The sequence below is a fragment of the Manis javanica genome, chromosome 1 (assembly GCF_040802235.1).
Source record: "Manis javanica isolate MJ-LG chromosome 1, MJ_LKY, whole genome shotgun sequence".
Classification (NCBI taxonomy): domain Eukaryota; kingdom Metazoa; phylum Chordata; class Mammalia; order Pholidota; family Manidae; genus Manis; species Manis javanica.
The window spans coordinates 230913393-230925347 of NC_133156.1; the positions used below are offsets into that span (position 1 = coordinate 230913393).

General features: G+C 51.2%; 1 protein-coding gene across 2 annotated transcripts; it reads right to left on the minus strand.

Annotated features, from left to right (window-relative positions):
- Positions 1-4402: 4402 nt before the first annotated feature.
- On the minus strand, positions 4403-10670 carry MYCN (MYCN proto-oncogene, bHLH transcription factor). 2 transcript variants are annotated; one of them, XM_037026582.2, is made up of 3 exons: positions 10218-10358; positions 8115-9009; positions 4403-5905 (listed from the first exon to the last, which is right to left on the minus strand). In XM_037026582.2, the coding sequence occupies exons 2-3, from the start codon at positions 8890-8892 to the stop codon at positions 5304-5306; spliced, it is 1380 nt and encodes a 459-aa protein (XP_036882477.1). In that variant the 5' UTR covers positions 8893-9009; positions 10218-10358; the 3' UTR covers positions 4403-5303. The 2 variants fall into 2 exon arrangements, with proteins under 2 accessions (XP_036882477.1, XP_017496563.1); XM_017641074.3 differs by lacking the exon at positions 8115-9009 and having other exon boundaries at positions 10218-10670.
- Positions 10671-11955: the final 1285 nt, after the last annotated feature.

The window sequence follows — 11955 nt, forward strand, 5'->3', positions numbered from 1 at the left end:
CAGGTCTGCCTGCTCCAGCCATAAAAAGGCTCTGTTACTTCTCCTGGTCAAAGGTTTCAGGATGAATGTCTTGTAGCATGATACATCAGTATCAAAAGAGATCAGGTAACTCTGGTCAGTGGCCTATGAAGAGATTTCCTTTACAACTAAGGAAAACTAATAAACCATTGTAGAAGGCGTAGATGTTCTGTGGCACTCAAATTCCTAGGCTCTGTCTTAAAATAGGCTTCAAAGCTCACATTCATTTGTTTCCAAGGTACCCGTTTTCAGGTTTTGTAAGGCTTCTTTTGAGGAACAAAAGTCCACAAAGTTCTTGTTAAGATCAGGCTTGTGAATTTGTTCTCCCAGTAAATGTTTTTTAAAGATTCTTTGCCCTAGAAACGTACTGGGGAAGAGAGAAAGGGTCCTGTGAACAAGAAATTGGATTGTTTAGCAGACTGAAATCACACCCGTATGTACCAGACGCTTTTCCATGTGCTGTATGCAAGTTAGTTTCTGACATCACCCCATGAAGTAGGTGGTGCCAATCATCCCCATTGTACCAGGGGGTACTCCATGCAATTTCTTTGCCTTGAGAGAGTGAATCAGAAGTTGGGGGAGACATGTGTCAGTGTCCAGAGAGAGATAAAGAAGGGCCCTAACCCAGGGTCCTGAGGCTTCATTCCTGGTTCCCAAGCAGACACAACATACCTCTCCACCCATGCTCCCCTCCCCAGTGCACCTTTCTGGCCACCTACTCAAAATCAAACCCACCCCCTCCTGCCCTGGCACCCCTAATTCCTCCTTCCTGGTCTACTCATTGTTCACAGTCTTCCCCACCTTCTTGAATGCTGTTTGATTTCTTTGCTTTTCATGTTCATCTGTATTGCTGTCGCTCTGTCTCAGACTGTAACGTCCATGAAAGCAAGATTGGAGGGAGTTTTGCCTTGTATACATTGATGTCTCCCAAGGCCTGGAACAGGGCTTGACATATGACAGGTACTAAATAAGTGTTTGTTGTGACTGAGAGAGGGAGAGAGAAAGGGAGGGAGGGAGAGAGGGGGTAAAGGAAGAAAGAAAAAAGAATACCCACGAGCAGACTGTATGTTCTTCCTTCCACTCTGAGGGGGGAGTTTGAACTAGATGACTTCTAAGCCTCTTTAAAATCTAATTACCTCTAATTCTAAAATCAACCCAAATTAAAAGTTGTAATTTTAATAGATAGCCACCCTAGGAATTAAGGAAAGTCAAATCGAGAAGACCCAACACCCCAAATGGGTATGTGATGAGCAGGCCGGCATCCCGATGACTGGGGCTCAGTGAGTGTAAAGAAACCTCCGTGATCTCTGCAATGTCTGCAGTGCTGCACGCATTGCAACCACTGCCACCATAGTTCCAATCATCTGTGGCCTCAGACAGGTGTACGAGCTGCCTAAGGCCTGTGGTAGACCAGCAAAATTTGGTCTGTTTCCTCCAACAAAGAGCTGCCAGCTGGGAGCCTGAGGGAGCAGAGCCTCACACTCAGCCCTGGGACCCTTCACATGCTTTGCCTTGACAGTCCCCACCAGCCGCCCCCACTCTCCACCAGTCCCTCTGGCTCCCCTGCCTTCCATGCAAGGCCGTAACCCCCTTTCAGACTGTCTGGGCTTCCCAAAGACAGGCCTCCACATGCACACACGTTCACTTACAGCAGTTACTACTGGACGTTCATTGATGTCTAATATATGTGTTTTCCCCTTTGTATTAGCCTGGGAGCTTGTGAATCCAGGTTAGCAGGACACACATGCATAATGGAAATCTGCCCCCACCTGTCCTCACCCTGATCCTTCCTCTGCTGCCTATTTGGCTGTCAGCTATTCTGCCAGCATCTGCCAAGGCCCTGTCAGCTATCAGTCACCAGGCCTTCAGGGTTGAAAAATCAGAGGTGAATGAATGGCATGCCGTGGCGGCCTCAGGGGACCTCATGGTGTAGGAGACCTGGGGGGCAATTAAGACAGCTTTTCCATCTCCACAGATGATAGAGGTTCACAACAGTTGGAAAATGTCCACATGGGGATACAAGTAAGGCTTCTTGAATGAGATGACATTGGGTTTGCCATTCAAGGTTGAAATGAACTTCAATAAACAGAAACTGAATAACCCGAGGGAATGCGGTGAAACAAGCTAGAGGTGAGAAAGCTCGACAGTGGCTGGAGGAGCTGGAATGAGGAGCACCCAGAGAGAGGCGAGGGGTGACGGAGCCGGTGAGCTGGGGAGCCAGGCAGAAGCAGCCTCACATGTCGAGCTGGATTTGCACTTTATCCTGTAAGTGTTGGGAACTACTGAAAGTTTTCACTGGGTCAGTTTCGATGACTATGGACACATTTTATAGGTGGGTGAATGAGCCAGAGATAGGAGGCCACAGTGTGAGCAGCAGGAAAGCTACTCCACGGAAAGAACACTGAGCTGACCATCAGACCAGACTTCAGTCCCACATTCCTCCACTAACGGGATCCCATGACCCATTCCATGAAATGAAGTAATTCAATAAGCTGATCTCTACACACCATCTAAATCCTATCATTTATTGATTTGCTGTAGAGCAGTTCCTCTGTCTCGAAACCGCTTTTGGTATGCAGAGATGGTTTCTCAGGTGATTCAAACAAGCCGCTCAATTCTTCTGTGACTATAGCAATTACCTTGTAGGTAATTGCAGAGCTAAACAGGGTGACACTTTTCCTCAGCTTGGCCAAGAAAAGCAAATAAGGTCTTTCACTTCAGTGTTAATATTTCAATATATATTTTTAATCCACCAAATGCAGAAAGTTCTCTTTAATGTAACAACATGAAGAACATTTTTAAAAAAAGGAATCATAGACATTTAGAAGAGAGAATGGACACTAGACATTAGAATGAGAGCATGGAATTTGGCTGAGCTTCCTAGTGGCCAGAGCAAAAAAAGAGCCTGGTAAGAAGCAGCTCAGGGCCTCATTTATCGCAACCATATTTCTCCTCCATGGCTAGAGTTTCATCTTTTCTGAAATATTCAGGTAGGTTTTTATGGGGACCATAGAGAAGTTGGGATGAATGAACTGAACTTAAAAGATTAATTACTCTAAGGTCATTTAACTTTCTTTGGGTTTATGGGTACAAAGAAAAATGGTGCAGAGGCTGCAGTGACTTGGGGCCTATAAAATGTGAATGAACAGGAAGGCTTTTTGAATGACAATTCCAAAGGGACTTTCAAAGAAGGATCAGTACTATCTAGCATGGGGATGGGAGCAAGTAGAGGGATTAAAGAGGATTTTACCCATAACTTTCAGCACCATGTCAGAAATGTCCATGGCAGTACCACCCACCGCATAGCTCTAGGACAAGCGTCTGTAACTGGGATAAGGACCTTATGTTCAAATCTCCCACTGGCCTTTATAAAATGATGAAAGCATAGAGACCCACATAGCCTAGGTTCTCCCATCTCTGTCCCTTACAGTCTGTGACTAAACAAGCAAAACCCTTTCCCATCCCTAGACTTGTGCTCTTCCAAGCAAAGCAGACCTTTTTCAGTTCAGAGCTAAAAATCTGGTATGAATAAACCTTGGAGAAGTAACGGAATACCACCTTTCACTCAAACAAGAAACAGGTTACTTTTGGTTTTCAGTTCTGAGAAACTGAATGCCTCACAAGCCAAAGATATCACTACTTCCTATTAGGGAATCTCTCAGAAATGCCTTCCTAGCAAATCATGCCTCCTTCCAACCTGTTGACACTGGCTCCATCCTCCAGAACTTGCAAAGGGTAATCCTACTTCCACAGGGCCACCCAAACACCTGAATGACAGCTTCAGAAAACAGACAAGAGCTACAATATACCCGTGAATCTCCTGAAGGGACATGGCATGTGACCTGGGCCACACAGCTGACACTTCATCAGTTACTTTTGTGCTTCCGGTTGAGAGCTCCTGGAGGGGAGGGGCCAACCTCATCTAATTATTCTGCAATAATGCCTAAAGTTGAAGAATACATTTTCCTCTACACCCTGCATCACGAAGCTGTCTGCCAACAGGACAAGCACAACACCAATCACAGCCAAGTTACACAACCCTGCCTTGATCTTATTCCTCTCATCCTTAAGTGTTGACCAAGTCTGGTGTCACAGCTTAATTTCATTAAACACAAAATATCTGAAAGTGCTTTGTGAACTACTAGATGCTATTATTATGCAGAGTCACTAGTAACAACAACTCTGTTAGGTGTAACCTGCAAGAAATGCCTTAACCTTCCTAAACTTGTGCCATGTCCCCTCTATCCCAAGTGGGGACAATGGCCTCCCCCCAACCAGTACTGCAAAGACAGGGCTATCCATGGAAACTTAACTTCCTTCTATAAAGTATGTACTACATAAGGGACAGAGTTTAACTAAATGCTATTAAGGAAAAAAAAGTTGCATCATTTAACTGCTATTTATTTTCATAAACATGAGGTATTTCAAAGTGCTATAAGATGCAGCACTAAATATATACATTTTGAAGAAATTAAACACAGAACTTTGCATTTACCCAGTTCTATGCACCAAACATGAACAAATACATTAACAGGAAGAAACAGGCTAGGAAAAAGGCATATATATATAGTAAATTTCTTTACAAAAGTTTCTTAGTTCAAAAAGTGATAAAGTAATATCTACTCAAAACTTTCACAACTCATTTTCATACGAAAATATAAGTATCAAATTTAGTTATGTATCAGCGTCATACTAAAGTATACAGGCAGTGTAAGAATTAGTACAGTACATAACAGAGATTAACAATATATTTGTATACAAAACATGCTCCTCAAACATTGAGGTATTACAGTACTTAGGTATGAACTTCCAGTCGAATACTGGCCGCAAAAGCCACCTCTCATTACCCAGGACGTATACAAAAGGCGGGCGTGTCAATGGTATTTACAGAAATGTTCCCCAGGGGTATCAAATGGCCAACCCCTTTACGTGGCATCTGCTGGAACTTAAGCACCATTTTAAAAAGAAGGAATGACTTTCTGTTGTCTGGAAACTTGGAACAAACAAGGTGACTTCAACAGCCCCAGAGGCTCCCAATGGTCACAAACTTCAACCACGGTCTCGGAGGTGACATGGAGGACGCGAGGGCCACCCAGCGTCCCACACCCAGGCCCTCTCCCAAGCTCCTGGCAGGACCCAACGTGTTCTGCTCCCCACCCAGATCCAAACTCGACAGGGGATCAATTTGAAAGTAAACCAACATTCTTAATGTCAACACAACGTTTGCTTAAAAAAAAAAATCAAAATGTGCAAAGTGGCAGTGACTGTCCCGTTCCGAGAGACGTTTAGCAAGTCCGAGTGTGTTCGATTTTCTTTAGTAACTGTTGCTGTCTTGCCTGCAACTTCTCCTTCTCCAGCAAAAGCTGGTGCTCCTCGGCCTGAAGGGAGTGGACGTACTCGGTGGCCTTTTTCAAAATGACCACCTTGGCGGCCTTCTCGTTCTTCACCAGCTCTGGCACATGGTCCCTGAGCGTGAGGAAGCTGGACCGCAGGTCATTGCGGCGCTGGCGCTCCAGGATGTTGTGGTTCCGGCGGCGCTCGCTGTCCTCCGAGTCAGAGTTGCGGGGGCTCAAGCTCTTAGCCTTTGGGGGTATGACACTCTTGAGGGGGCGCGGGGATGCCTCACTCTTCATCTTCTTCTGGGGTGGCACGTCCTCGCTCTCCACGTAGGGCGACGGGGCGGCGTAATTGTGCTGCTGATGGACCGGGACGCAGCGTTTGAGGATCAGCTCACCGGGCACGGCCCGCCCCGGGCCCAGGGCCGCATTCTTGGGGCGCACAGTGATGGTGAAGGTGGTGACCGCCTTGCTGGAGGAGGACCGCCGCTTCTCCACCGTCACCACATCGATTTCCTCCTCTTCGTCTTCCTCCTCCTCATCGTCATCATCTTTGAAAACAAGATGGCACCATTAGTTATTCTCATCGTGAGACATGTATGATGACTTAAACTCTTGTCTATCCAGTTTCTCACAGCAGGTCCTGGAAGAACGTTCTCTGATCTCTGATTAGGGATCTATCCACAAAGATTGGGCAGAATTGTGCTTTAGGTCTCTTTAAATATATCTGGAAATAACTTTTTCCTTCCCTACATTCCTGCAACTTACAGCCTCTATTCCGACGTCAGCAGGTGTCAGGAATATAAAGAACCTGGTTTGGGGATGAGACAGGACCTTGGGTCCATCACTCCAGCTGTGTGATCCCTGGGCCAGTTACTTCACCTTTCTCAGCCTCAGTTTCTGCAGCTGTTCAATGGGGATTATAACACTGTGCATTCTAGAGTAGGACAGATAACATGGTGGAGAGCTGGGCCTCTCCACAGATGCCCAGTAAATGGAAAGCCTTTATTTTTATTATCACTAGGCTACCCCACAGATTATTTATATTTCTATCTCTATAATTTGGAATTGAGGCTCATTTTAAGGGCAGTTTACACATGGTTCATTTTATTTTTAAGTCCCTAAACAAGCTTAAAGAACTCTTTAACTATGGAAGAAAAATAACTTGTCTACTATGAACCTGAATTCTACATAGTGAACAGCTTTTCGTGTAACAAAGATCAAACCTTAACAATGTTGTAACCCACAGGAGCTGTAAACCTAAAAAATGGGGGCGCCTCTTTCCCAAGTCAATAACGGCAACAAAAGCATGCGTGCCCTTTTCTCCATTTCCTCCTTTACACTACCACAGGGGACAGAAAATAATTGCTCAAAATGCAAGCATGAAAATCAAAACACATCTTCTGCTTGATCTGAAGGGGACCGGAAAGCTGAACAATTGTGGGATTTGTTCTAAACCCGAAATGTGAGGCTGTTCCAGTCTGTGGGTCCCTTTAAGCCAATGTTTTGGTTTTCTGCCAAGAAGACAGCTGTTGGAAGGAAGTGCTTCCTCACGGAAAGCTGTCAAGGCACAGACATTAAAGAGACAGACCCATTTCAAACCGGAGGGTTATCACCAAGTTTCCTTCCAGGATCCTCAGATGAATGGGTCCTCAGCCCTGAAGGAAAATTTGGCATTTTATCCACCTGCATTTTGAAAACACTGGTTTTCAAGGCCCAAAGGGGCCCCCAGCTCTCTATACAAGGGCAGACTACTCAAGTATTTGGATAGAGTTCTTTACCTCGAGAGTCCCAGGTAGAGTATTGGTTTAGCCCTACTCTTCAGTTTCAGACAGACATAGGCACACAATAGAACCAATCAATGAGTTCTTCCAGGATGTGTTCATTCCTGGGGAGCCTTGGTTAGGTCCCCGCCCTCACCTTGAAGGGCCCTGGGTCAGAAACACAACTCAGATCTGAAATTAGTCCTGGAATTCTGGCCAGAAGACAAAATTGGCCCCAGTTCTCACTGCACACTGTAGAGAGGCGGCCCCTTGAGAATGTACACAACCGGGGTTGTACTTGCGGACAGCTGCTGAATGGAGGGAGGGAGAGAGGGAGGGGTGCCCTCACCACCCCCAGGCTTTCAGATCTTTGGTTTGCCTGCTGGCCAGCATATCGCCCCCTGCTGGCCACGGACCAGAAGCAAATAGCCCACCACCCACTGAGGGAGGGGAAGGACTACCGAGGTTTGAAAATAAATAAATAAACAAAACTGGTACCAGCCATCTGTGCAACCTCCTAACTTCCTGCAGCCTGCATAGGATTTTGCACCGCCTTTGTGTTCTCTGTGGGTGTCTGACCTCCCCTGACCTGGGCTGCACCGGCCCTTTTCCACCCTCGTGCTAACAGGTTTCAGCCCAGGCAATGCACTCAGCGGCCCCTAAACGCCCATCCGGCTTGAGTCCCCCAATTTGCCCTAATTTTCTTCCTTGGACTGCGCTGCAAGAGAGGTGGGGGACGGGGGGACGGCCAGTGGAGTCAGGCACCCGTCGAGGGTGAAGAACTTCCCGAAGGTGAGGCTTTGGAGCCCGCTCATTAGCGGCTCTCACTCTCTCTCTCCTCCTGACCCCGAGGATCAGTTTGGAGGGAACCGGACCGGTCAGCCTCCAGCACAACCTCGAAAATACTCCTCGCAAAGCCAAACCCGTAAACAGTAACAAAGGATGGGCGACCCCCTCCTCCACTACCCCAGGGAGGCAGTCGGACCCCGGCACCTACCTGAGTCGCTCAGGGTGTCCTCTCCGGAGGTGCTGAGGGCCTTGTGGTCACCGCCGATGGCCGAGCGGCCGCTGGGGCGCGGAAGAGCGGCCACTGGGGCGCCGGCCGGGGCCGCTGCACTCACTCCGGAGGCGACCGCAGCGCCCGTTGCCGGAGCGACGGCCGGCGCGGGATCGCGCTTGTTCACCGGGAAGGGAAAGACCACGGCGGGATCCACGCACTCCGCGGCGGGGTGGGCGAGCTCGGTGGGCAGGGCGGCTCCGGCACGGCCCGTCCCCGCAGCGGCGCCATGCGCGCGGCCCGCAGGGCTGGTGGCGCCCGCTCCCGGGGCAGGAGCTGCGGGGCCGGCGGCCGGTGCCCCGCGGCCGTGCTGCAGCTTCTCGCTCACCGCACGTTCCAGCTTCTCTCGGGCCGAGAAGCCGCTCCACATGCAGTCCTGAAGGATGACCGGGTTGGGGGTGAGGCCGCCCAAGCCCCCCAGGCCGAATGCGTCCTCCTCGGCCGGGTTGCCCCACAGATCGGCCTCGGGCAGCAGCATCTCGGTGGCCCAGTTCGGGGGCTCCGGACTGTGCTCCGGGAAGGCACGGCTGGGCGACAGCGGGGGCGTAGGCAGCAGCTCAAACTTCTTCCAGATGTCCTCCCCCGGGGGGGTCGAGTCGGGGCCGCCGAAGTAGAAGTCGTCTTCGTCCGGGTAGAAGCAGGGCTGCAGTGAGTCAAACTCGAGGTCTGGGTTCTTGCAGATCATCCCCGGCATGGTGGACGTTGTGCAGCTCGGCATCGACTCGCCTCCTGGCCGGCGAACGAAGGCTTCTTTCCGCCCCGCTTGTTTTAGTTCGGGGGGTGCTTCCTTCCCGTTGGGGGCGCGGAGGGCGGGGGCCCGCGCCAACCTCCGACACTGCAACCGACAGACACACCAGGAGAAGGGTTGGCAAGAGGTGACGAATGGGGGAACAGGCAGTGGGCGCCCCCTCTAACCCCGTTCCTCAATCTCTCTTCCAAACACCCCCACTCCGCCCTGCGCTCCAGAAGGTGGAAGAAGTTCTGTCTCCTGCTCTCTCCCTCCTTTTGTGTACAAGCTGTCTACGGCAGGAGGTGGGGGGGGGGGTTTGCAGATGCGGGCGGTGGCGGCGTGGCTCGGCAACTTTGGAAACTGCCATTTCATTCACCCAAGGCACTGCCTGGGGGAGGGGTCTGTTCCAAGGCTGCAGAATGCTACCCTCTCACCAGCTCACCGACAGCCCCAGTTGCACCAATCTATGGCCAGCTGTTCCAACCAAGCCCAGGCTCCAACCCAGATACCAGACAGAGGATCTGGAGTGCTCTCAACCTCAACCCCCCTGCTTTGTAAAATTGCAACCTTGGGAGTGCAAAAGACAGCAGGGGGTTAGGAAACTTTGCAAATGGCAAAAGCCTTTCTCTTGACCCAGACCAACGACCAAATCCACTACCTTCCTCACCCCCCCGAATTTGAGTAGAGGCCCCTCAGCATTCGCCCGCTGCAAGGAAAGTCCTGCCAATAGCTTATTTTGAACCTCTGTAACCCCACCCCCGCTCTTCCAAAGCCCTAACAAGGTCCTCTTCTTGGGAGGGGGACAACCTAAACCCCAGTTCTGGGAAATGGTGTAGGGACGCCAGCACCAGGAGGGTCGGCGGGAGCGCCGCGTCTCCTCCGAGCTGGAGCAGTCGTGACCCAGATTACCACCGCCGCGGCCTCGCCCTGTCTAAGCCCCTCTCTTCTTCCTTTGGGGACATCCCTAGGAAAAGAATCCCACCTTCAGGGTAGGGAAACACCCGCACCCGGTCAGCTGAAACAGACAAACGTTCTAGAGAAGGGGGAATTTCTTTTTGATGAAGCCATTACACTTCCCTGGGCAAAGGCTCTAAAAGGATTAGGGCGGGTCTCTTCCAGCTGGGGTGCCTTCGGGGCTGGAGCTAGCTTTTCAGGGAAAACCCCTAGATGTTTTTGTTTAGGAAGCTGAAACAGTCCCCCCGGGGATATTCGGGCGCTCAGCTCGCTAAGCCGCGATCCCGTCCAGGGCTTGCCTTCCCGCCGCGCTGGCCGCTCCGGGGGCGCCGGGCAGTTGGCAATCCCCGGCTCCTTACCTCCCGCTGACTGCCGGGGATCCAGAGGCGATTCTGCGCGGGGGTCTTCGGGTGGTCTTGGGGGTGGTGGTCTTCGGGTGGCTGCAGTCTGTGCGCGTTTGCGCCTAGCTAGCGCTAGCTCGGCTCCAACCCAGTTCCCAGGAGCCCCCCGCATCCACCCAACGCGTCCAGACAGATGACTGTCACTGGCTGCGCTTTGAAGCTCGGGGGATATTATTAACTGAAAAATCTGACACACCCGGGGGGCGGGGAGAGAAGGGGGCTGCGGCACAGACAAGGGGGAGGGAGAAAAGCAGAGGCAAGCGGCTTTACACCGCCCTCTTGATTTCCATAAAAATCAGGGGAGGCGCCAAGGCTTTCGCGCCAAAAGCACTTGCTTTTCTTCTTTGCACAGAGGACGCTGCAAAACTGAGAAACCCGGGGTGTGCTCCTCCCTCGCCTTTAGACCCCCGGGCTTGTACCGGGTGCACTCAGTGAACCAGCTGCTCGCCGAGCGGTGCAATGCAGCACCCACCCTGCGGGCCTGGCAATTTCTTGGCATTAAAAAAAAAATGTCCGGGGGGGGAGGCTAGAGGGGAGGGGGAACGAGGCTCCAACCCAGCCCCCGCCTCGACTGCGTTTGTGCGGCTGAGCTCGAGGCCAACGTGAGCAAAGCGACCCAGATGGACTTGCTCGTGTGTGATCTCGAAGGGAGGCTACACTGAGGGTGCAAAACGGTAGGAAGTGGACGCGCCCTTTTAGGAACAAGACCGCAGGATGTTTCTAGTTTTAAATTGAAAGGAGAGGGGCGCCCCCCTTGTTTGAAAATAAATAAATAACTGCGGACTGCGAGGGTGGCGCCGCGGTGGTTTCTTCGGCCGAAGGCGACACCTCGCGGAGACCCAGCAGAAAGCCGAGGTATTGGACCGCTTCTGGAGGCTGGAGTGGGGCCACCCCGTAGCTCCTCTGTCGACCCCGCGCCACTGTCAACCGGTCCTCGCTGCTGCTCGGGGACTGGCGGCTCCGCTCGGCTTCCGAAGGGAAAGGGCGTGTGAGATTCCCGTCGCTGTCCCCACGGGCCCCCAAAGTAGCCTCTTCCAAGCTAGCATTTTCCGGAATTATGGGGAGGCCGACCGGGTTCACACAGACGTTGGGGCGTCACACCTGGAGCCCAAATTCGACTCAAAAACCTTGTCTCCAAATGGTTGGAGGCAAAAAGGAAAGCTGCTATCACTGCTTGGCCCCTTGGCGCCTTCGTTTTCTCATTTGTAGAGATAGTCATTGTGCTTACCTCAGAGAGTTGTTCTGATAAGTTTTCAAATCTCTTTGAGAGAGTTTAGTTAGAACAGTGCGCGGCCCACAGTTAGGTGTGTCAGCTATTATTGTCACTACCAGCTCCTGGTAGATTCTTCGGGGAAACTGACACCTCCATCCGGCAGCATTTGCCGTCGCCCGGCCCACCGTCGCTATCAAGTCCTCACCTCACCGTGGTCAGCTCTCTTAACAGGAGTGTTTCCGGGGTGGGGGGCAGGCAACTGCTCCTACCCTACAACTCCCCAGGAAAATCCGGGTTTCCCGGGCAGTCCCCTTCACAACCAGATTCAGAATGAGGTGGGATTTTACCTTGAAAAACATTCCTCAGTTGGTTTGGGGGTAGGGGAACCTGGCACCCGGACTGGGGTGGAAAAGCTTCTCCACCTCCCTTCTCCCAAACTAGAAACGCCACGCATCCCCACCATTCACCTCAGCATTCAAACTT

Excerpts from the sequence above, each read along its gene's own strand:
- MYCN (XM_037026582.2), bottom strand. The coding sequence starts at position 8,892 with ATGCCGAGCTGCACAACGTCCACCATGCCGGGGATGATCTGCAAGAAC. Across the intron at positions 5,906-8,114 it reads GGACACCCTGAGCGACTCAG|ATGATGACGATGAGGAGGAG; the intron begins GTAGGTGCCGGG and ends TTGTTTTCAAAG.